The sequence below is a fragment of the Callorhinus ursinus genome, unplaced genomic scaffold (genome assembly GCF_003265705.2).
Source record: "Callorhinus ursinus isolate GAN/ISIS: 27379988/994484 unplaced genomic scaffold, GSC_fseal_2.0 scaffold16, whole genome shotgun sequence".
NCBI classification, from domain to species: domain Eukaryota; kingdom Metazoa; phylum Chordata; class Mammalia; order Carnivora; family Otariidae; genus Callorhinus; species Callorhinus ursinus.
Genome location: NW_027397078.1, coordinates 10,581,824 through 10,607,143, shown reverse-complemented (window position 1 = coordinate 10,607,143; position 25,320 = coordinate 10,581,824). Strand labels below are relative to the sequence as shown.

The window sequence follows — 25,320 nt, the reverse complement described above, 5'->3', positions numbered from 1 at the left end:
TCATTTAAAGTCTTTATTTCCTTGTTGATCTTTTGCTTAGATGATCTGTCCATTTCAGTCAGGGGGGTGTTAAAGTCCCCCACTATTATTGTATTGTTGTCAATGTGTTTCTTTGCTTTTGTTATTAATTGCCTTATATAATTGGCTGCTCCCATGTTCGGGGCATAGATATTTACAATTGTTAGATCTTCTTGTTGGATAGACCCTTTAAGTAGGATATAGTGTCCTTCCTCATCTCTTATTACAGTCTTTGTTTTAAAATCTAGTTTGTCTGATATAAGGATTGCCACCCCAGCTTTCTTTTGGTGTCCATTAGCATGGTAAATGGTTTTCCACCCCCTCACTTTCAATCTGGGGGTGTCTTTGGGTCTAAAATGGGTCTCTTGCAGACAGCATATTGATGGGTCTTGTTTTTTAATCCAATCTGATAGCCTGTGTCTTTTGATTGGGGCATTGAGCCCATTTACATTCAGGGTAACTATTGAAAGGTATGAATTTAGTGCCATTGTATTACCTGTAAGGTGACTGTTAACTGTCTGTTGTCTGTGTTCGTTTCTGCTCTTTGCTGCTTTTAGGTTCTCTCTTTGCTTAGAGGACCCCTCTCAATATTTCTTGGAGGGCTGGTTTCGTGTTTGCAAATTCCTTTAGTTTTTGTTTGTTCTGGAAGCTTTTTATCTCTCCTTCTATTTTCAATGATAGCCTAGCTGGATATAGTATTCTTGGCTGCCTATTTTTCTCGTTTAGTGCTCTGAAGATATCTTGCCAGTCCTTTCTGGCCTGCCAGGTCTCTGTGGATAGGTCTGTTGCCAATCTAATGTTTCTACCATTGTAGGTTACATATCTCTTCTCCCGAGCTGCTTTCAGGATTTTCTCTTTGTCTCTGAGACTCGTAAGTTTTACTATTAGATGTCGGGGTGTTAACCTATTATTATTGATTTTGAGAGGGGTTCTCTGTGCTGAGGCTCCTTTCTGACAAGTGACCACAATTGCAGAAGAAATTCCTTCTCAGAGGCAATGTCCCCCCGTCTTATCTCCTTCAAGAACTGCTGAAGGCTTGGACTCCTACTTCTTCTTTTTTTTTTTTTTAAGATTTTATTTATTTATTTGACAGAGAGACAGCGAGAGAGAGAGAGAGAGAGAGAGAGAGAGAGAGAGAGAGAGAGCACAAGCAGGGGGAAGTGGGAGAGGGAGAAGCAGGCTCCCCACTGAGCAAGGAGCCCAATGAGGGGCTCGATCCCAGGACCCCAGGATCATGACCCGAGTGGAAGGCAGACGCTTAATGACTGAGCCACCCAGGCGCCCCTTGGACGCCTACTTCTTAACATTTTCTATAACCCCTCTCCCTACCCCTACCTCATAAGTCCAGGCTTGATGTGAATCTTCTTTGTAGCACAAAGAGGAAAGTGAAAAGGCAGCAACCTAATCCTGCATTGTTATAGCAAAATGACTTCTAGTCGAAGTAAGAGTATGACTTGGAGCAGACCTGCCAGGAGGTCTTAAACTGTTTGAAACCTTCCTCCATAGTTTCCAACCCTCAGTGACATTCATTTCTGTGCTAGGCAAACAGTAGATGCACAATAAGTACTTTCTTGGTGAATGTGCAGTATTCGCATTTGTGTAGGTGATATTCCCTGTTTAGAAACAGATTAAATACTCAAGAGTGATTAGTGATTATAATCATCACGAAATTCCATCAGCTCACTTCACACATAATAGAAAATTCTGTTCTTTCTGTTAACAATATTAAGAGATGTTTGCAAGTGAAAAGAACGGGTCCCATCCCCAGAGTCAAAATCCCTCCTACATTAGTTCCATAAGTATTTGTTGAGTCCTTATTACGTACCGGTGTTTATTCTAGGTTCTTGAGAGTGATAAATCAGTGAACAAAAGAGAGGAAAATTCCTGCCTTCGTTGAGCTTATGTTCCAGTGGGTACACAGACAATAAACAATAGACCTAATAAATAAGTGGATGATATAGTATGTTGGAAACAAGGAGAAGAATGTTCCTGCAACTGGGGGCAAAACACGTACTCCATTATTTGGATTTGGCTCTTACTCTGAGTGAAATGAAGAATCTTTGGAAGGTTTTGAACAGAGGGACATGATCTAACTTGCATTTTATTTTTTAATTTTTTTACTTTTTTGAAGATTTTATTTATTTGAGATAGAGAGTGAGAGCGAGAGTGCGCGCGCGCGAGAGAGAGCACGAGCAGGAGTGAGGGGCAGAGGGAGAGGGAGAGGCAGGCTCTCCACTGAGCAGGGATCCCAACACGGGGCTCGATCCTAGGACCCTGGGATCATGACCTGAGCAGAAGGCAGATGCTTAACCGAGTGAGCCACCCAGGCACCTCTAACTTGCATTTTAAAAGGCTCTCTTGGACTGCTCTGTTGAAAATAAACTGCAGGGGTTGGGGGTGGAGACAAGACAGAATCAGTGAAATCCATCAGTAGGTAGCTATAATACATGGAGGCAAGGGCCAGAGTGGTAGCAGTGGAAGGGGTGAGAGGGACACATTCTGGATATGTTTTGAAGGGACAGCCATCAAGATTTCTGATGTACTGGGTAAGAGAAGAGATGTGAAGGATGACTTCAAGGTTTCTGCCTGAGCAACTGTGAACAGGATGGACCAGGTAGAGCAGGATAGAGGGGAAGTTCAAGGTTCAGTTTGGGAAGTATTGAGTTTAAGATGTCTGTTAGATACACGAGCAAAGATGTTGAGAAGGCAGTGAGATTTACCCTAGAGATATTTGGGAGTCATCAGCATATAGATGGTATTTCAGGCTATGAGACTCGATATGATTAGAGGGGGATTGAGTATAGATGGAGAGAAGAAGACCAAGGACTGGCCCTGGGGGATCTCAACATTAAGGGGTCAAGGAAAAGAGAAGAAACCAGCAATGGAGATTGAGAAGGAGCAGCTAGATGTAAAAGCAAGAAGGTGTGGTATCCTGGGCAGTGTGTGAAGAAAGTTTATCAAGGAGAAGGTGGTGAACAAATTTGTTAAATGCTGGTAATTCAAGAATACTGAGAACTGAAATGGCCATTAGCTGTGTCATTGGTAACTGGTGAGAGGAGTTATGGTGCAGTATTGTGGGGGGGGGTGCTGCGTGCAAAGCGTTATGGGGATATGAGAAAAGAGGCACCGAAGAGAGAAAGAAAAAGTTTTGCTGCAAAGCGAGCAAAGAGTTAAAGGGGTACATAGCAGGGGAAAGAGGGACAAGAGAAAATGTGCATCTGTTTTTTATCGATGAGTGAAAAAATGAGACTAGCCTATTCACGATGAAGGTAATGTAAGGGAGAAAGGAAAGAATTGCTAGAGCAATGTTCTTGAGTATGCAAGGAAGCACGGCTTCTAGTACATACATAGGGCATGAAAAGATCATCTATGCTTAAGAAGAAGGAAAGCAGAATATATAGGTACAGATCCTGGCAGGTGGGGAAATGGGTGGTGGAATCTGGAAGTTCTCTGACCGCTACCATTTTTCGGTGACACATGAAGCAAGGTCATCTGCTGAGTGCTGGCTCTACTTTCCAAATATATCAAGAATCCAATCACTTTCTCATCATTTCAGCTGCCACCATCCTGGTCCAAGCTATCAACTGTCACCCAGAGTTTTGCAAACGGGTCTAGGGACTGGTCTCCCTGCTTCTGCCCTTGCCCCACTATAGATGTTATATTAAAACATAAGTCCATCATGTGAGTCTTGTGCTCTCATCCTCCAATGGCTTTCTGTCTTAATCAGACAAAAGTCAAAGTTGTTGTTTCCTCTCTACCTTCCTTCTGCAACCTCACCTCCTACTACTGTCCTCACACACTCTGTACCTTCTCTACCAATCTTCTTGTGCCTTGAACCCACCAGTCAGGCGCCTTTCCAAGGACCTCAGAACGTGCTCTTTCCACTGTCTGGTATGTTTCAGTGTGGCTTCTTTGACCACATCCAGATTACAGCTCATATTCCCTACATTCCCAATCTCCCCTCCCTGCTCTATTTGTCTTAAGGCACTTATCAACATCTACCATACAACATACTTGATTTACTCGCTCAGTTTATTATTTGGCTCTCCCCATTGGAACGTCAGTTCTGGGTAAGCAGGGACTTGTACCCTGTTGTTTATAATGCTTTCCCCAGTGCCTAGAATATCACCAGGCACATTTTTTTTTAGAATGAATGAATAAATTTCAGAACTATGCTGTGATGTCAGGGGCGATTGTGATCACTCCACAGAGACGAAATGTGCCTTCCACCAAAATTTGGTTTGAGTGTCGATGGTGAGGATGCCACACATGCACCAGGAGAGTATGAAAAGGTTTGTTACTCACATAATGTGGCTTCCTGGGTAGGGTAGGACTCTCTCCCACGCTGGTCTCAAAGTGGCATTAGAGAGAGGAGAAATGATACTGGCCTGGGCTTTTAGTGTGGGTAGGAGGTGAGGCTGGGGTGAATCTTCCCATGCACAGGGCAGGCCTTGTTTAGTTTGAACCTCCTGCTAGTGCCAAAGGAGGAAGCATGTGCACTTTCTTACCAGCTTGCCCAGATATAGGGCAGAAGGATAAGGGAGTGTGATGGTTGGCTTGAAAACTGGTAGCAGTTAAACATCATAAATGGAGTCAGACTCTTTACTACAAGACCCATTGCAAGTAGAATCGTTAGTGTGTTTCATGTTCTCTGACTCTACCTGGGATGTAGCACATCACATCTGCGAGGGATCTCAGGGCTCTAGGCAAATTGTTTGATTTTCCAGATGAAAATGACTGAGTATAATTTCACTATATTGTCCTGTCTTTGCAAATTCCAATGGAAGTTGGCTCAGGGGTTGGCTCCCCTGTGGCAAGCCCTAGGGCTATAAGTTCTTAAAAACAATCTTGAACAAGGTTTTAAACTCTTGACTCTCAGAACCCTTGTCTATAAAATTCTTTTTTTAAATTTTATTTTATTATGTTATGTTAATCACCATACATTACACCATTAGTTTTTGATGTAGTGTTCCATGATTCGTTGTTTGCGTATAACACCCAGTGCTCCATTCGGTACGTGCCCTCTTTAATACCCATCACCGGGCTAACCCATCCGCCCACCCCCTCCCCTCTAGAACCCCCAGTTTGTTTCTCAGAGTCCATAGTCTCTCATGGTTCATCTCCCCCTCTGATTTCCCCCCTTCATTTTTCCCTTCCTGCTATCTTCTTTTTTTTTTTTTTAACATATAATGTATTATTTGTTTCAGAGGTACAGGTCTGTGATTCAACAGTCTTGCACAATTCATGGTGCTCACCATAGCATATATCCTCCCCAATGTCTATCACCCAGCCACCCCATCCCTCCCACCCCCCACCGCGCCAGCAACCCTCAGTTTGTTTCCTGAGATTAAGTATTCCTCATATCAGTGAGATCATATGATACATGTCTTTCTCTGTTTGACTTATAAAATTCTTATATAGTAATATCTACTGTGCTTTTGGTAGAGTGAAAGTTTCAATGGAAGAATGTTTATAAAGTGCCAGCACATGGTAGTGCTCTGTGAATAGTCATTGCTAGAGTCAGAACATAGTACCCTCTAGCTAAAAACCATTTGGTCTGGGCATATTTAAGAGAACACTCTTAAACTGTGTAAGATATGTAGAATATAATTATTTCATTCCATTTCAGAAGGAACTACTTACTTTATTTTCCTTTTTTTTTGGCCTACAAACTCTATCAAGGTATAAAACATTCCCATTACCCTAGAAAGTTCACCAGTGTTCCTTCCCAGCTACCCACCCTCTCCAGAAGCAACTGCTCTTTTAATTTCTGCCACTCTCTGGTAGTTTTGCCTGTTCCAGAACTTCATATAAATGGAATTATACATTATCTACTCTTTTGTATGTAGCTTCTTTCATCTAGCATACTGTTTGTGAGATTCATCCATGTTGTATGTATTAGTAGCTCATTCCTCTTTATTACTGAGTAGTATTCCACTGTAATTCATGATATCCCACACTACAGTTTATTTTTCCATTTTCTGGGATGAATATCATCATATATTTTAAAGAACCAAAACCAGGCATGGCCTCTAAAAGGAAACAATGCCCCATTATTGCCAGGTTCTGAACAATAGGGTGGAGAAATGGGCACACATCTGAAAGAGAGTTGAGTGTACAGAAAATTTCATCTACCTCTCTCAGTTCCTCATTTTGCTTTGCCTGGGAATTCCCTAGCAGAGATGTTACAGAGCTTTAAAGAGTTTGACTTTTCAATTGAGATGCTGTCAATTCCTCATAATTTTGTTTTCTACATTAGTTCTTTTTTTTCAAACTGCTTTTTTTCCCCCCTTTTTCTTTTATTGTAGGCTTTGCACTTCTGGGAGGACACCCTTGTTTTCTTACCACACAAGATATTCATTTGGGTGTGAATGAAAGTCTCACGGACACAGCCCGGTTTGTAAATCTTCTCTTCAAAGCTTATTTCAGAAGTGATGAATTTCAAAAAGAAAATATGCTTCTCTTTAAATAAGGCTTTTTTTTCCTCCCTCTCAGCATCCTTTGTATTGTTCTGTTTCCTCCTTTCTCTCTTTACCTGATGTTCTGAATGCTTCTCCCCTCATCCTCTGGTCACTTTCTATGTGTTAAGATAATTTTTTTCTTAGCAATTTGAAGAGGTTTCTGATTATAAAATTTCAAACTTAGGGAAACCTAGAAAGTGTCAAGTATAACTCATATTTGACAGTTGAAGAAATAGATGTCCAGGGAAACTGACATGGTCAATGACTCATAACTTAGTTAGCATCCCAGAGCAGGTAATACTATTAACAGCTAACATTTATTGAGCATTTATTATGTGTTAGGCATTGTTCTAACTCATTTAATCCTATAACAACCCAAATAGATTGGCATAAAGAGGTGAAACAACTTAATTAGGAATGTACTAGCTATTATAACAAAATCTCAAAATGTCAGCATTGGGTGTTATATGCAAACAATGAATCATGGAACACTACATCAAAAACTAATGATGTTGTATGGTAATTAATATAACATAATAAAATAAAATAAAATAAATGTCAGTGGCTAACATAGTGTGGATATTCCTGATTGGTAAGAGGGAAGGATTAATTATTTATGTGGCCCTTCAGGGACTCTGAATGAGAATGGCTCTACCATTTTCAGCATGTGGCCTCCAAGGTTGTTCTGCGTGTTAACATCCCATCAGGACCTAAGGGAAGAGAGGATGGAGATGGGATACTTGCTTCAAACTCATCTTAGCAGAGAAGTGACACAATCACATCCGCTCCCATTCTATTGGCAAGTACTAGTAGCTCACCCCTACTCAGATAAAAGTAGAAGTAGGAAAAGCCTCTTAATGATTATATTATAAAGACTGAAACATAGGCCCCCTGATTCCCCCATGCAATGCTGTCACCGTTATATCATTATATCACCATTATATCATGTTTGGTTGAGAAATACAAAGCAAATGTCTTTGTTTAACTATTTTGCCCTTGATATCAAAGACTAATGACTTTTTTTTTCCTGAAAATGATGTGCCATCAGTAATTCCTTGCAACACTACTTTTTATGGCACCTGCTCTAGTATATACTAAAGAATCTATCCCATTTGAATTGCTAAAGAGATTTGAAATAACTCATCTTTAAGTCTTTTAGTGACATTATTTCAGATGGGACAATGTTAGTATTAAGAAGTGTGGCGTTCATCTTCTGGATGCATGGAACTAAAAGAATAAATAAACATAAATGAATTTTTTTTCCAACTATGCTGCCACTGACTGGGATTATATTTGCCTACTAATTCTGCTTCCACAAAAGTAAACTATACTTTACTCAAATGCAAATATTACAGGCTGGTTAAGGGATGAAGCCAGGGGCACATCCAGGAGAGAAGTTTCAGTAGGGATCCTCCATATAGAACCAAGAGAACGATGGTGAATGAATCCTGTGTGAAGTAGTGGTTGGAAAAGGATAAAGTTGGAGAAATAGCTGAGCATCCAATAAAGAGTTAAGGAGTGCATATTGGCAGCCAGAAAGAGGTCAGGACCCAGAAATCAGTGGAGTGGGACCCAAAAGCAAGAGACAAATAACCAAGCATGGGTTGAAAGCTGAGAATGAGTATAAACGTGTTCTTTGCTGTGCTTGCTGTCCACACAACAATTCCCACTTCAAGTCCTTAGTTAGAGGAGCTCTACACAGACCCTGAGAAAAACAATCTGCTCACAAGTTCTAACATAATTGGAACCTTTTAGTCTATATAATTAGTTCCACTGCTACATAGATATATGGCTACAGAAAAGTGGATCCATAGAATTCATTCTGATCGTTCCATCTTATCCAAAAGACTCTGAATAAAAATAATAGCTCCTCCCTAAAGGATGGGTTTCTTGTACTATTATCTCTAAATCTTTGTAAAAACCTTAAAAATTATATATTATTGGCCCAGCTTTATAGACGACAAAACCACGACTCAGAAAAGTAATGGAGCTTAGCAGCTAAATCAGCATTTAGATCATGCTTTTTTCTTTAAGGTGATGCTGTTTTGACTACCCCTACTACCTGTTATATATAGCCCACAAGAGGGGCAGTGAAATACCTTATGGAAAGCATTGGCTTGCATGCCATGAAGTCCCCAAGACCAGCCCCATGTTTGATGATTCGCTAGGAGGATTCATGGACTCAGCATATAGTCATAATACTCACAGCTATGATTTATTACAGTGAAAGTATAAGCACAATCAATGAAGGGAAAATGCACATGTAGCAAAGTTCAAGGGAAACCAGGTGCAAGATTCTAAAGAGTCCTTTCCCAGTGGAGTCACTCAGGACACGTTTAATTCCCTTAGTAATGAGTTGTGACAACACCTGTGAAATGTTACCAACCAGGGAAGCTTCTTAGAGACTCAGTACCCAGGGTTTTTATTGGAGGCTGATCACACAGCATCCTCTGTTTGACATATACCCAAATCCAGACTCTCAGAAGGAAAGCTGGTGTACACTTTTAAACCATATTGTTTATAAGAAAAAAAATTTGGGCACAGTGAGCCACTCTTATCAGTCCTGGAAACCCTCCCCAAATCAAAGTTCCCAGATGCCATCCAAAGGCCAACCTTATATTCGGGCCTTTCTTTAAAAAAAAAAATTATTTATTTGAGAGAGAGAGAGAGAGAGAATAGGAGGATGGGCAGATGGGGAGGATCTCAAGCAGACTCTGCTCCATGCTGAGCGCCGAGCCTGACACCAGGTTCAATCTCACAACCCTGAGATCATAACCTGAACCAAAATCAAGAGTTGGATGCTTAAGTGACTGAGCCACCCAGGCGCCCTGACACAGGCCTTTAAAAGGCTATCAGTCAGGCATGGATTGAAAATCACAAAGCTTGAGATCTAGTCCAAGCTTTGCCACTTACTACTGTGATTCATAGGTGAAAACTTCCCTGGTTTATTTCCTATAAGATGAGGGCATTCTGAAAACTTCCCTTAGTTCACTTTTCTATAAGATGAGGGCGTTCTGATCCTTAAGGTCCAATTTATACTCTCCAGTGCATGTGAGTGTATTAGATATCAAGTGGTGGTCCTTACACAGAGGTGTATCCCAATGCAGAAAAATGCAGAATTCTGGGCCCCACACTCAGAAATTCTAATTCTACAGTGAGAGCTCAGATCGTTTTAAGGAATCTATATTTTAACAAGCTCCTCAGATGATTCTTTTGCCTGGGTGGCTGGACCACACTTTGCGAAACCCTGAATTAGAAGGCTGTGTAGTGATCCTGGGCTGTTGTGCTGTCAATCTATGGTAGTGTGTGAGTGAAGGGAATGGTAAAGAAGGGACAGCTAATAAAATATGTATATGGTTTCATGATAACCGATTGTGAAGGGTACATTGATAGTGGAGGCAAAATGATTTCAGATTTGTTATTCTTAAAATATATGTGGACACATTAGCAGAAGCAGAAAAATGAAAGGAGTTTCTGCTTTGGAGAGCCGGTGCTAGATTAGGTATTATACATGTTGCATTAAAGGCTGAACCTCCAATGCAAATGTCCACAAGCCACCAGAGACAGACCTTGGGTGAAGCTGAGAGCTGGACAAATAGAACTGTAAGCCCAGTGGTAGAAAATGAGCTCCAGAATCTCCCTGTGGGAGAACTGCAGGAAGCTGAACCTTGAGGACAGGTGCAGTTCGGGAAGGGCAGGGAGGAAATCCTTAGGGTACAAGGAGAATAAGAATAGTGCAATAACAGAAGAGGCTGAAATGGGCAATGGGGATGTCAGAAAGAGGGGCACAGTAGCTACTGTGGAATCTGACTTTCTTCTATGTACCCTGTTACTGCTTAATTTGCCAAAATATCTGACAAACAAGATATGGCTGAGATTTAGAAATTCAATAAATCTAAACTGAAGAAGACAAGAGAAATCCACTGCCTTTCACAGAAGCAATTGAACTGGAGAAGCAAGGAAGTGAATCTTAATGACATCTACCCTGCCAATATGCACCGTATAATCCATAGCAATTGCCTCTTTGCTTTCTGTGGAAGTCCAACTTTGTAAGATGCAAAGAGATTGGATGATGTTTAAATGACAGTGCTGGCCTTTTCAAATCAAGAGAATAGTGTACACCTCACACTGATTGATGGTGTTGCTTCTCCATCTGCCTGTCTAGCTACATTGGGGGCCTGGTGGAATGAAAACAGTGACTGCCCATTGGTGAAAGGAGAACCTAACGGGGAATACAGTGAATGTGGCAACAGGAAAAAAAAAAAAAAAAAAAGGCGGCAAAACTGGGCTAGTCTCCTAAAAGCTGTTAAGTGCAATTTCCAAAGTGTTAATTATTTAGTCAAATGATTTAATTATTCGTTTATTCAAAAATATTTATTGAATGCCTAGTTTTTCTTCCAGGAATTGTTTTAGCACTGAGAATAAAACGCTGATCAAATCAAACAAAATCCTTGTTTGAGTGGAAATTATAGTTCAGTGGAAGAGGGCTTTCACTAAACAAAGAAATAAAGTATGAATAGAAGAGCAGGTTGGGATACGTGCTACCATGAAGCAAAAAAGCAGGGTGATCTGTGGGTGGGGTAGGGCTGACTTTTGATAGCGTGGTCAGGAAAGGCCTCTCTCTGACAGTTGAGAACTGACTGAAAAGGCAGAGGCAGGTATGCAAACCTGTGGGAAAATGCATCGCAGATAGAAAGAACTGCTGGTACAAAAGCTTAAGGCAAGAACAAGGTTAATGTATTCAGGAAGAGAAGGACAGCAAGCAATGTTTTAAAATTTGCAAGTAAACATATTTTAGATCTTCAGATAATTAAAAAAGTACTCTTACAAGTTGGTCCTGTCTTAGCCACCAAAGGAAAGATAAATCAGACCAAGAAGTACCTAAATACACATTCAAAATAAAACGTATTGCTCTTTACTTTCTTGACTACAAGAATAAACCTGTCCACTCTTCAAAATATTGTGGGCAAATTCTCCTTAGCTAAGTCTGAGTTCAGTATTGTGTAATCTGAGGGTGCTAATGGGGAATAAGGGAGACCTGAGATGGAGCTGTTGGCTGATATTGTGGAAGAGCTGGTGTGTCGGGTTCCCCAAGATCACCCCCAGGTTCAAGAATTCATTAGGAGGGCTCACTCACAGGACACGACATATGGTCATACTAATGAGTAAGGTCCATTACCAAAAAAACCAAAACAAACAAACAAACAAAAACATACAAAGGAAAATCAGCGAAGGGAAAAGGTGCATGGGGCCAAGTTCAGGGGAGACCAGGCACAAGCTTCCAAGGGTCCTCTCCCTGTGGAGCCACACAGGACATGCTTAATTCCCCCCAGCAATGAGTTGTGTCAACACATGTGAAATGTTGTCTATCAGGAAAGCTTATTAGAGACTCAGTGCCCAAGATTTTTATTGAGGGCTGGTGACATAGGCACCCTCAGGCTAGCATAAACCCAAATTCTAGACTCCCAGAAGGAAGGGAAATTTTCGGTATAATCCATAGTATTTATACAATCTAGGCAGTGAGCCATCCTTACTATTTCCAAGAATGGTGGAAACTCTCCAGAAGGCCAAGTTCCCAGATGCCAGCCAAGGGCCAACCCTGTAAGTAGGTCTTTCAAAAACAGCCATCTCAGGACTGCTGTGTTAACTCATGTTTTGCACCACTGGGTTCTCATCCCTTCTGGATTTTGCTAAATGTCCTTTACCTAGATACACTCTAACTGGTAAGGGAGTATATATTGCATCCACGGAAGGAGAGCCTCAGGAATTAAACTGTTTCCTCAGTTCAGTGTGGATCCCTGTAGGGCCAAGCTCCCAACAGACAGAATCAACCATTGCTCACTTCCCTCTTTTGAAAAGTCTCTCTTAGCAATTCTTTTCCACCCCTAACACATCATAAGACACAAAAAATACATATTTTTTCATTTAAATTTGCTTCAGATTTGAGGGTGTTTTCAGATTTTGGCAATTCTCTGGGGCTCTACTGGGGTTAGAGTCCCACTCTTAACCTCTAAGCCTTCACTCTGGGCTTGTCCTTTTAGATGTGACACCCAGAAGTGACACCTTAGCATGACCGAGATCATGGATTCCTTGTAAGTTTAAAATTGGATGGAACTTTGCAACGGCAGTGGGACATTATCTCTCCAGGTTCAAGGCTTTCTGTGTCTTCCGTAATGATGGCTGTTGGTGCCTAATGCTCTGAGTCCGCCGTTGAAAGGGGTATAATAACTTTGCACTCATCTTCACTTTCATACAGCACCTAGTGATGCAGCCTCAGGAACGATGTGTATGAAAGGCTCCATAGAAAACCAAACAGTGTAACCTTGTTCCACTCTAACTACTTTCCCTCTAGACATAATTAACTTATGGTAGTGATGGCTAAAATGTGTTCCACCAATGTAAAACTAGTAGAAAGGAAAATCAGCAGAAACCACTGTATTTCTTAGGACTGCCATACAAATGACCACAAGCTTGGTGGCTTAAAACAACAGAGATTATTTATTCGCTCACAGTTCTGGAGGCTAGAAGTCCAGAATCAATGTGTCAGCAAAGCCATGCTGTCTCTGAAGGCTCTGGGTAGAATCCTTCCTTGCCCTGCCTAGCTTCTGATAGCTCCTGGCAATCGTTGGTGTTCCTTCTTCTCTGTATGTCTCGTGTATCCCCTCCTCTTCTTATGAGGATATTGGTTATCGGATGTAGGGCCCACCCTACTCCAGTATGACCTCATCTTAATTCATTACCTCTACAAAGACCCTGTTTCCAAACAAGGTCATATTTTGAGTTTCCAGGTGGATATGAATTTAGGGGACACCATTCAACCCACTACACAATCACACATCCACATGCCCCTGCAACAGCATGGAAAGGTTTCAGATCATAGTCATTCTGACAGCTCAAATAATGGAAGTTATAGAGGGATTTGTGGATGAGACACAGTCCTCAAGAGAAGGAGTGAACCACTATCATATTGAAAGGAATGTTTTAAAAAAGCTGGAATACTCTTATTGAAGGTATATATACAAGTGATATTAAGACTGAAAAAGGCAATCTTAGACTTCTTACTAAAACGATTTAAAATATTGCACCTAATTAGGTACTAATAAATTGATATATCTATAAATTGAAATATGGTATCTCCATGAATCTTTACAGAGGTCACCAAAAAGCTAGCAGGCATGGCTGTTGTATGTTCTTGGGTAAATGGTAACAAAATTCAGTCCTTCACAACATGAACTATGACTCTTCAGACTATAGAGGCAGTTTCCCATAGTGTAAACTGCAGGGGCTTTGTAGCAAGGTTGGGCTTCAGTTTAAGTCACAACTCATACCACACTGGACTAGTTGCTTCTGAGTCTCAGGTTCCTCGGCTGTAAAATGGAGATACAAATACGTATCTCAATGAGTTACACGAGGATGAATGAGATAATGGTGATAAAGGACAGGCGCACAGAATAAATTCAAGCAACATTGATGGAACCAAATTATGGCCTGATTCAATCTCAGTAAAGCTCTAATTTAATTCGAGACATCACTGTGGTCTCGTAGTCAGCTTACAGTGACCCAACACTGAAATCCCTATAGCACATTTTGAGGAGGTCATTCTCAATGCCATTATGCCCTGCCCATTTATCCCTAAGGTCCTCAAAACTAGGCTCTAATACCTAAGTCCAAATAATCTGGCCATTGTAGAAGCTTTCATGAATAAATTGCACGTGGCAATTTTTCAACATCCCTGGCTTTCTTCCAACACCAGCCCATTTGAGAGGAGCCCATCTGCGTTTGCCAAAGGTATTATTTTGTCTCCTCATTGTTCTTATATTGATATAACTAAAATTATAACCTGGGGAGAGATATCAGAGCACTGGAATATTCTCCATCCTGGAGGGAGACTCAGTTAACCAGTTTATTCCTTGACCAATTTACTTTGGGGATAAAGTCTATGCCTCCTCTAAGGCCTTGGCCTGCTTCAATAAAAAATAAAAATGGGAACTATCCATTTTTTAATAATTATAGATTTCTTAGTGGTATTATGCATAGCCAAAAATTCCTCCCACTGCTTGCCAGTCAGCTATTCAACTGACTGGAGGTGTCACTGATAACGAACTGGAATTTAGGGGGCACACCATCTGATTCAAGGCAGGATAAAGACAAAAGGAAGAATGCGTGGCAGGGCCCCATGAGAATACAAGTTCCGTTTGCTTTTGGCTTTTGCAACACATTCACCACGTTCCAATACGTTTAGGAACAATTCAACTTCTAACAGCATCAGGATTATTGTATGATTGTCCATCTCATCAGTATCCACGTTTGCTCTTAAGATCTGGCCCAGGACACTATTGATGTTTTCTTTTCTGTTTTGTTGCTTGTTTTGTTTTGGGGGTGTTTGTTTTGTTTTAGTGTCTGTTCACCCAACCACACAGACTCTGCATCAGGCCTTCCTGGGGCCATGGGGGACTTTGCTTACGGTATTTTTTGCTTTGTTTCGCTTTGTTTTGTTTTGGCCTTCTGGGGGTTTGAATTAATTCCTAAAAAAGTTTTTATCTTATACCAAAGGTAAAAATAGCAAAGAATAATAGAAATTCGAGGTCAGAAAGGTCTTTATGGGTTATTTAGATCAGCCATCCTTTTCATGCCTCCTCCACACCATTTCTTCAAAATTGTCCTCGAGTTTGCATGAAAATATCCACTATCAGGGCACTCTACATACCGTGCGATCTTGTTTCATTTTTATGCAGTCTGACTGTTCTGATGAGAATTTATACAAACTGCCTGAGAGTTCTCTTCTACATTAACTTGAAATTGGTCTTGTTATGACTCCCGTCAACGTTCCTCTCTTCTTTCATCTCTTTATAAACTCATGTATTTTAATATATTCGAAGGCTTCAATTCATTGCAGTTATTATTCTTATTTTTGCTCAAATTACCCCATATTTGGCCAATGTGATCCATCCTCAAGTTGGCTACTGGGTCATTTTGACATAACTCTATCAGGCTTTGATAACTCCCTTGCTTTTTGATATGGCAAACTGTTCCAGGCTCATCTTGTACATTTCTTTACCAAGGCTAAGAATTAGCCATTGCTCTAAGAAGCCTTAATTCATTCTCAGTTACTTTCAAAATCGTGTTTGGAAGAAATGTTCATTTTTGAATGATATGAGGTTTTTTCCCCTGGTTATTATAGTAATCATCCTTTTGGTAGAAAATACTAAAAGAGATATAAAAATATAGATAGAACCACCAATACTGCCATCATCCTGAAATAATCCATGTTAACATTTTATCTCCTGAACCATCTTTCCATTTAAAGACCTATGCCTCAGAAAAGAGTTGATGGGGGTAGGGGTAGGGGGAATAGACCACACTTTAAACATTTAAGTAAAATCAAGTTGAATAAATGTTTTAACTTGTGGATTGTTTTTTATAAACCCTAATATTGGCCATTGAACATTCAGAGGAAACTGATATGTGTAAGAAACTTTAACTTTGGGTAATTTGGATTTTGCAAAAGCTGTTTTGCTACCATCGTTGACAGAGGCCCAAGATTGTCTACAAAGTTGCAGGAATCCACCAGATGGCAAACAGAACTCTATATATTCAATGGAAATGAAAAGAGATAAAAATCAAGTCATTATAGAGCTAGAGAGAGTATTTTAACCTGTCAGCCTTTCATCTGTAGCACATATAACTCAGCTCTTACAATGCTTAAAGCTGGGGTTTCAAATTGATAGAGAGGCATAGAAAGCCCAGATTACTGTTAATGGCTCTGTAAGTCCAGCTCTAGTTATAGCTTTGTCATTGTTTCCAGTGAAAAGGTTTTTTGTTTGTTTGTTTTTGTTTTTGTTTTTGTTTTTTAAAAAGATCTTTAGTAACCTGGAAGAAGAAAAATAAGAGTGGTAATTTCTTTATGATTTATAGCAACTTTAAACATTAAGTAGAAAGCAGCATCATTGACAAAATAATAGAACCAAGTAAGTAAAGGTCTTTACTATCTTTGTTTCCATAAGTGATTCCAGTGTGAAAACAATCTAGGAGCTGTTCCTTTGTCCCTTGTGTCATTAATTCTATTTCACCTTCAGCTTCTGTGGTGGAAGGATGGAAGTGGCATTTTCTATCAAGCTTCGTCGTACTCCCTTTTGCCCATAGATGCTTGAATGTCCACGGGATTTTCTGTGCCTAAAGCCATGGACCCTACTTTTTGTACGTTGTTGACAGTCCAAAATAATAATCTTATGGATTTATCAAGCACTTGGCATTCCTTTAAACATAACATAGCTAACATTCCTTGGTGGTTCTCAAAGTGTGGTCCCCTTATGCTCAAAGTGTGCATAAGCAGTACCTGGGAGTTTGTTAGAAATGCAAGTTCTTTGGGGCCCCAACCCATACCTACTGAATCAGAAACCCAACCGACTGTGTTCCAACAAGCCCTCCTGGTGATTCTGATGTGTGTTCGAGTTTCAGAACAACTGCTTTAAACAGTCACATACTACTTAACCAGTAAATCAAATACATATTAAATGAACAAAACAAGTCTCCTCAATCGTTTAAACACCAATTGCAAACTTAAATCAAATGCTTTTAAACATTTAACTTAACCACAAGCCTAGCATTTTGGATTTCCTTGGATGCTCTGAACATTTTAAAAAGGAAAAGATACAGATAAAATAGCCCATTGATTACAGAGCTGATTAATATTTTAACAACAAAAACTGGGTACCACGCTATAAATATCATAGATGTTGTTTTACATTCTTATCCCTACTTTTATTCTTATCCTTATATGGCCCTGGAATTGAAACTTCTCTACATTGCTGGTTTGTCAGGAATTCTACAAAAGACTACTTTGATACCTTTTCAGGACTTATCTCTGTAATTTTACCAAACTGGAAAGAAAAAAAAAAAAAAGAGTATCCTAGGAGGGTAGGGAATGCAGGTTAAATGGATTGCTGAACACTCAGTTTTGGTTGGGTTGTGGTAGTTCAAGATGAACTAAACTCACACGGCTGGCCACTAGGCTGAATATATTTTTAGCACATCACTTTCACTTTTTATCATGGATCTATATTGGTTTCCTATTGGTGCCTTAACAAATTACCACACACTAAGTGACTTCAAACAACACAAATTTTTATCTTATACTTCTGGAGGTCAGATGTCTAAAATGAGGCCACAGGTTTACGTTCCTTCTGGAGGCTCCAGGGGAGAATTCAAGTCCTTACCCTTTCCAGCCTTCCTCCATCTTCAAGGCCAGCAGCACAGCTAGCTAGCATCTTCTCTCTTTTCTGACCTCTTGCCTCTCTCTTATGAGGACCTTGTAATTATATTGGGCCCACCCCAGGATAATCTCTCTGTCTCAAGATCCTTAATTTAATCATATCTACAAAATTCCTTTTGCCATCTAAGGTAACCTAATCGCAGGTTCTGGGTATGAGGACATGGGCATGTGTGAGTGGGGCAAGACTCTGTCTACCATAGGATTCTGATTTTAGTTTTTTCGTACAGATTCTGACTTTTCACAGAAATTAAAAGATAAGGTATCCTTTAGGTTTTATTTTCTTTGTTTTCCATCTCTGGCAGACCCACTGCAATTTCTTCATGATATATTAACCTGGCCTGGTTTGGATATTTTAAAATATATGCCTTTCTTAATGGCATTGTTTTATAATTAGTCAGGTCATCAAGAAGTTTTATTCCCAGGGAGGCAGGAAGGTGAGTCTGAAAATTTAGATTCTTCTTCAGGACAGTTAACGAAGTTATTTTGGAATAAACGGTCGTATCGTCTTTCTAATTGGAAACTGTATATGGCAACTGGTGGTAGTTAACTGCTAGACTCCTTTTCTACTTCACTTTATATAAAACCACAAATGCTGATGGAATCTGCTCATTTATGTTACAGTTTCTACCATTTCTAGGAATTTGGCTTATAAGTTAATGTAATTCTTTGTGATTTACACACATTAAAAATGGTATGTATGCTTTATAAACATAAATATACTAATGAATCATTGAACACTACATCAAAAACTAATGATGTACTATACAGTGGCTAACTGAACATAATAAAAAAAGAAATATACTTAACAGGAACCCACAAAAGATCTATCTGTATATATAGTTATATATAAACACCTTCTTACCTGGTAAATAAATTCAAATGTACATGGTAATAGTCATTCTTCACTGATACTACAATTATATTTTTGTACATTTTCTTTGTATTAACTCTTTATTAGCATGATGGACTTTTACAGATGCAACTTGTTTTATTTGATGATTTTTATTACCATAAGTGATCACAACTTGACAAATAGGAGCTTCTTTAAGTTGATTTTTTTTTCCTTTTAGCACTGCCTCTACCATTTTAAAATTGCTTTTACTTCCTGGAAACAACAGGGTGTTATAGACCTATACTGATTTTGTCCAGCCTACGGACATAGAATCGACTATCCTGTAATAGTTTCTGGTTCCCCCTTTTTTTTTTCTTAATAGAACAATATTAAGACGAAATTCTGGGCACTAGGGATACTTAGAAGTGTTGAAGGGGAAAAGATTATAGCTATTGCTGCTGCCATGGGACTGTTTCTGGTAGCGACTGAGCTGAAAGGAAAGTATGTCTTTTTTTTTTTCAAGATTTTATCTATTTATTTGTTTAGAGAAAGAGGGCAAGTGCACGGAGGGGGAAAGGGAGAGAGAGAGAATCTCAAGCAGATTCCAGGCTATGCGTGGAGCCTGAGGCAGGGCTTGATCAAATTTCAAATTGATTGATCAAATCAAATTGATTCAATTCAAATTGAAATTTAATTCAATTTCACAACCCCGAGATCGTGACCTGAGTGGAAATCAAGAGTCGGCCACTCAACCAACTGAGCCACCCAGGCGCCCCGAAAATACCTCTTTTTATAAGAGGTATAAACGAACTTGAAATTGTTCTTTCCAGTATAGCATATCATGTTGTTAGTTCTTACTTTTCTTATACTATGGGATTTCAGCGACTGCTAAGACTTTCCTCCTCTCCATTGTTCCATCCCACAGCAGAATATCCCACTCTCCTCCCACCTCCTCTCTCTGTTTTTGAGGACAATGGTTCTCAGACTTGTTTTCATATAGGAATAACTTGGTAAGCTTTAAAAATATTGATGTGAATTCTCCACCATATCTTCTGCTTTAACTTTCCAAAGGGTAGAATATGGCATCAGGATTGTTATACCTCCATCGGTGATCCTAATGGGTAGTCAAGGTCATGAGCCTCTGTTTTAGGAGGTGTTGGGCAACCTCAGTAAAGCAGACCAGGTACTCTCCCATAAGACTCTACCATACAGTTTCCTGGGATACCAAGCCTATTTGTCAATTATAAACAGGGCAAGTAAATGTATGCTTGCCTTTTGGCTGCTTTGCTTTGAGAGCTCTTGGGATTGTTCAAGGGAGGGAACCACAACTGCCCTTTTTCAATCATCTTGAAAACTTCATGTCTATAGGGCATTGACTTCTCCAACTGCTCCCCTCATGTCTCCCTCTTTCAGCCTCATCTTTCTGCATTCTTTCCTAATCTTGCTCTAATTACTTCAGGGTTTGCAAGGCCTTGGTTTCCTTATCTATGAGGTTAAGATAACATTTACATGTAATACACACTAAATCTAGCAAAACTCACCAATACATTGTAAAGTTCTTGAAACTCTAAGAGGTTGGAGGCCCATGGTTCTAGCTCCCTAAAATTATTTGAGAAGCTACAATAGAAGTAAAATCTGACTTCCCTTCTGAGATTCTAGAAGGTCAACTGCAATGGTTAATCCAGCTTATTTTTTTATCCTATTGGTACACACTTTAGGAAGGGATGCATATTTAAAGAAGTCCTTTCCAGTCAAACACTCCTCTACATCTTTCTAATAGGATTTTAGGTATCATAAAAATAACCAATTCTTCTGAAATAGGGAATTGATAAATGATTACAGTTATAAACCTTAGTGGGATATCTACCTTCATCTAAGTGACTTCGTCATGATAGAGTTAAAAGCCTGCATTCCATACCATGAAGCATCAGTATATCTGTACTGGGGAGGCAATTTTTATTAAGATCTTGAAGAAAAGGAAGAAGATTTAAAATTTTTTTAACATAAAGCTTTTGCCTTAGAACAGTGGTTCTCAACGTTTGTAAGGTTATCTGAGTTACCTGGGAAACCTGGTAATAGTACAAAGACCCAGACTTCTCCCCTATTTCAGGAGCTTGGGCCTCTGTAGTTTATTAGTTCTTTATTTAGTTCTGATACACACCAAGGTTTGGGAAACAATGCCATAGGTCATCAGATGGCTCAGGGCCTGGTTATTCTAATGAGGGAGGCCTTAATGGAGTGGATTATTCACTTCTTAGGATTTCAGATGCCTTTTTCCTTCAGTTGAACTAGAAAGCACTCCCTGCCAGAGATTATGGACAAAATCCTGTTTTTGTGGGCTGCCATCTCTTGATAGTTTTTTTTTTTTGGCCTGGTTAGGGTTCTAAGAAAAGAATGGATGGTACTTTTAAAAATATGGTGGCCTCAATTCTGTTTTTATTAGGCATCTCAAACTTTAACATGAAAATTATCACCTAGAAACCTTGTTAAAATGCTGCTTCTGATTCAGTAAATCTGGGTGGGGCCTGTGATTCTGCAGTTCGTTCTTTCTTTCTTTCTTTCTTTCTTTCTTTCTTTCTTTCTTTTTTTCTTTTGTTTCTGGGTGGGGCCTGTGATTCTGCAGTTCTCTCTCTCTCTTTCTCTTTCTTTTTCTTTCTTTTCTTTCTTTTCTTTCTTCCTTTTCTTTCTTTCTTTCTTTCTTTCTTTCTTTCTTTCTTTCTTTCTTTTCTTTCTTTCTTTTTCTTTCTCTCTCTCTCTCTCTTTCTTTTCTGCAGTTCCAACAAGTTCCCAGGTGATGGTGATGCTGTTGATCTGAGGAGTGAGGTGCTAGCTTTGGTTGTCAACCTTGGATGCATATTGGAATCTCCTGGAAAGCTTTTAAAAAATACTAATCCCTAGGTCCTATCCCTAGAGATTCTGTTTTTCTAACAATAATTGATAGAGATTATGGTCTGGGCACCAAAAATTTTAAAAACTCTCTAAGTGACTCTTATATGCAGCAAACATTTGAAAACCCCTGTCTTAGACATCCATCAAACATCATTTGTTTTGCAAGAGAAACTCTAAAGTGGCTCTTTCATTTACCTCTTTCATGCTACAATATACAATGTGTTTAGATAGTTAAGAGCACTGGATTCCAAATCTTGACCCCTCCACTGATGCCCTGCCATAGGAAGTTTTCTTTCTTTTTTTTTTTAAGATTTTATTTATTTATTTGACAGAGAGAGAGAGAGAGAGAGAGAGAGAGAGACAGCGAGAGAGGGAACACAAGCAGGGGGAGTGGGAGAGGGAGAAGCAGGCTTCCCTCTGAACAGGGAGCCCAATGTAGGGCTTGATCCCAGGACCCTGGGATCATGACCTGAACCCAAGGCAGACACTTAATGACTGAACCACCCAGGCACCCTGGAAATTTTCATCAGAAGTGGTCAAATAAGAAACATAAAGATAATATAGTGAATTTCATAACCTAATTTAATTCAATTTCAAGGAGCATTCTTTCAGGTTAGGTCATTCATACCTTTTTTGGTGTTAAAATGCCCTCTCTTTTATTAAATGAAGATATTAACATATTCTACGTGTATAATTGCTTGTTGTTTTATGCCCCTAATTTGCTAAGCAAAAAGTTGGCAATCTGGGGTGCCTGGGTGGCTCAGTCGTTAAGCATCTGCCTTCGGCTCAGGTCATGATCCCAGGGTCCTGGGATCAAGCCCCGAATCGGGCTCCCTGCTCCGCGGGAAGCCTGCTTCTCCCTCTCCCACTCCCCCTGCTTGTGTTTCCTCTCTCGCTGTGTCTCTCTCTGTCAAATAAATGAATAAAATTTTATCGTTTAAAAAAAAAAACGTTGGCAATCCTACGATCTCCATGTGTTTTTGGGAAATTGTGCTGATCCATGAAATCTGAAAATCTGGGAACTATGGGTATGAGAAATCTATGAAAATTTGAAAAAAATCTGAGTCTACAAGATATTGTTACAGGGAAATGGTTTTCAGTATTTGATTCTCTAATCCCTGGGGGCAAGGAGCTTTTTTAGTGGTTCTTGAATTTTATAAGCACCAACAGTTTTCCACAGATTGAGGTAAATAATATATCTCAGATATATAAGAGGGACTCATTTTCCAAATATATGATAATTAAAATACAAATTTATGAAGACCTTACTGAATATATACTAGCTTTAGTTTTTATGCATTTAAAAAAATTTTAAATCTTTCTATTCAAATATAATTAACATAGTGTTATATTAGTCTCAGGTGTACAGTATAATGGTTCAACAATTCTATACATTTCTCAGTGCTCATCAAGATAAGTGTACTCTTATCCCCTTTTTCTATTTCACCCATCCCTCCACCAACCTCCCCTTCTGGCAGCCACCAGTTTGTTCTCTATAGTTAAGAGTCTGTTTTATTGTCTTTTTGTTGTTGTTGTTCATTTGTTTTGTTTCTTAAATTCCACATATGAGTGAAATCATATGGTATTTGTCTTTCTCTGACTTATTTCACTTAGCATTATAACCTCTAGATCCATCCATGTTGTTGCAAATGGCAAGATTTCATTCCTTTTATGGCTGAGTAATATTCCATTGTGTGTGTATATACATCTACATATCACATCTTCTTTATCCATTCATCTATTGGTAGACACTTGGGTTGCTTCCATAATTTGGCTATTGTAAGTAACTCTGCAGTAGATGGAGGGGTGCACATATCTTTTTGAATTAATGTTTTCACTTTCTTTGGTGAGTACCCAATAGTAGAATTACTGGATCATATAGTAATTCTATTTTTAACTTTTTGAGGCATGTTCATACTCTTTTCCACAGTAGTTGCACAACTTGCATTCCTACCAACCGTGCATGAGCGTTCTATTTTTTCCATATCCTTGCCAAAACTTATTATTTCTCATGTTTTTGTTTTTGATTTTAGCCATTTGGACAGGTATAAAGTGATACCTCATTGTGGTTTGATTTGCATTCCCCTGATGATTAGTGATGCTGAGCATCTTTTCATGTGTCTGTTGGCCATCTGTATATCTTCTTTGGAAAAATGTCTATTCAGGTCCTCTGCCGATTTTTTAATTGGATTATTTGTGGGATTTTTTTTGGTGTTGAGTTACAGCTTCTTTTGACATGGTAATAATATCTACTACTTTTTTGATCTCTTGCTATGAATAAGGCATTGTACTGTACACTGTAAATAGGTAATCTCATGAAATCCTCACAACTCAATAGGATAGATATTATTATTATGGTTTTAAAGATGAAGAAACTCAGTCATAAATAACATTTCCAAGGTCACACAGCTAGTAAGTTACAGAACCAGAATAAGAACCCCAAACCAGATAGTTTATAATCACGATTACATTTACTCTAACTTCTATCATGAGAGACTTTCCAAATTTTTTTGTCATTAAAAAGAATCCTTTAAAACTGGAATGGTTAGAAGCCTCTGTTGTAGAGGTTTCCCTTTAAATAATAAGAAACCAAGATTTTAAACCAAAGGCTATCCTTGTTAGTCTTGTAAGGCTGAAGCTTTAGCTGAGGAACCACCATCACTCTGATGCATGGAAAAAAGTTAAAGTCTGGATCCCGGGCTTTCCTTCCAGATATTTTCATGTGCAAAGTTGAGGCAATGTGTTGTAATGGTAAGAACATGGACTTTAGATTGATTTATTTATTTGAGAGAGAGAGAGAACGAGTGGGGAGAAGGGCAGAGGGAGAAAATCTTCAAGCAGACTCTCCACGGAGAACAGAGCCTGATGTGGGGCTCAATCTCACAACCCTGAGATCATGACCTGAGCAGAAACCAAGAGTCAGACACAACCAAATGAGCCACCCAGGTGCCCCAAGAACATGGACTTTTGACTTCAATTGACTTTGGTTTGAGTATGAACTCTTCCAACTTAATTAGCTGTGTGATCTGGGGCAAGTTAGTTAATCTCTTTGTGTCTCAGGTCCTTCAGCCATAAAATGAGAATAATAACATCCATCTTTCTGTGTGTTGTTTGAATTCATAGCCATGATTTGGTTCGTGTTGCTTTTTTGGTGGATTTTTGTGTTAACGATGTTGAACATTTTCTGTCTTTCTCAGAGATGATGATAGCTATACAGGGTGCAGGGACAAAGGCTGGATGCCTTCTCAGGCTTGGCCCCTACAGGAGTTTATTGTGGGCTGTGTCATTCAAGTTCACGGAGAAGCAGACTCCACAATGGAATTAGAGATGCAAGAGGTTTATAGGACGAAAGAACTGTGAAGAATGAAGGAGGAAGGAAGCGGGAGTAGGCAGGGAAAGCCTTCAGACCACAGTGCGGGTCCTATCCCGGTAAAGGGAAAAGAGGGAGGAAGGAGGAGGGTAAAAAGAACCTGAGACTGCAGCACAGCTCTGGGAAAGTCTTGGCCAGGCCAATGGGGGACCTCAGAGCAAAGACTGCCCATTGGAGCAGTCCCAAGTCAGGCACAATCGCTCAGCTCTTGTGCCCCCACTGGGCTCAGCCATTGGCTGGGAATAGCGTGGGGGGAGTGTGGCCTTAGTGGAAACCCTACAGCGTATCCCAAAAGTGCAGCAGCTGGGAGTTGTCAGCTAATGGGACTCCTCCCAGAAGGTTTCCTCCGGTGCTGCGGCAATCTGTGTGCGTACCTTCATGGCTGCCACATGGGTACTTTCAATTTTACATCGACAGTGTATATATGTCTGGGGGATGATGTCAAAGAAAACGAGCCACATGCCGGGTCATTAATGTT

General features: G+C 39.7%; 1 protein-coding gene across 1 annotated transcript in view; it reads left to right on the top strand.

Moving 5' to 3' along the window:
- The window catches only part of OTC (ornithine transcarbamylase), a 67,469-nt gene that overhangs the window by 22,349 nt on the left and 19,800 nt on the right, over nucleotides 1–25,320 (top strand). The window contains exon 4 of the mRNA XM_025857789.2: nucleotides 6,327–6,414. Within this exon, the coding sequence (XP_025713574.1) occupies nucleotides 6,327–6,414 (88 nt within the window). The remainder of the gene's footprint in view (nucleotides 1–6,326; nucleotides 6,415–25,320) is intronic.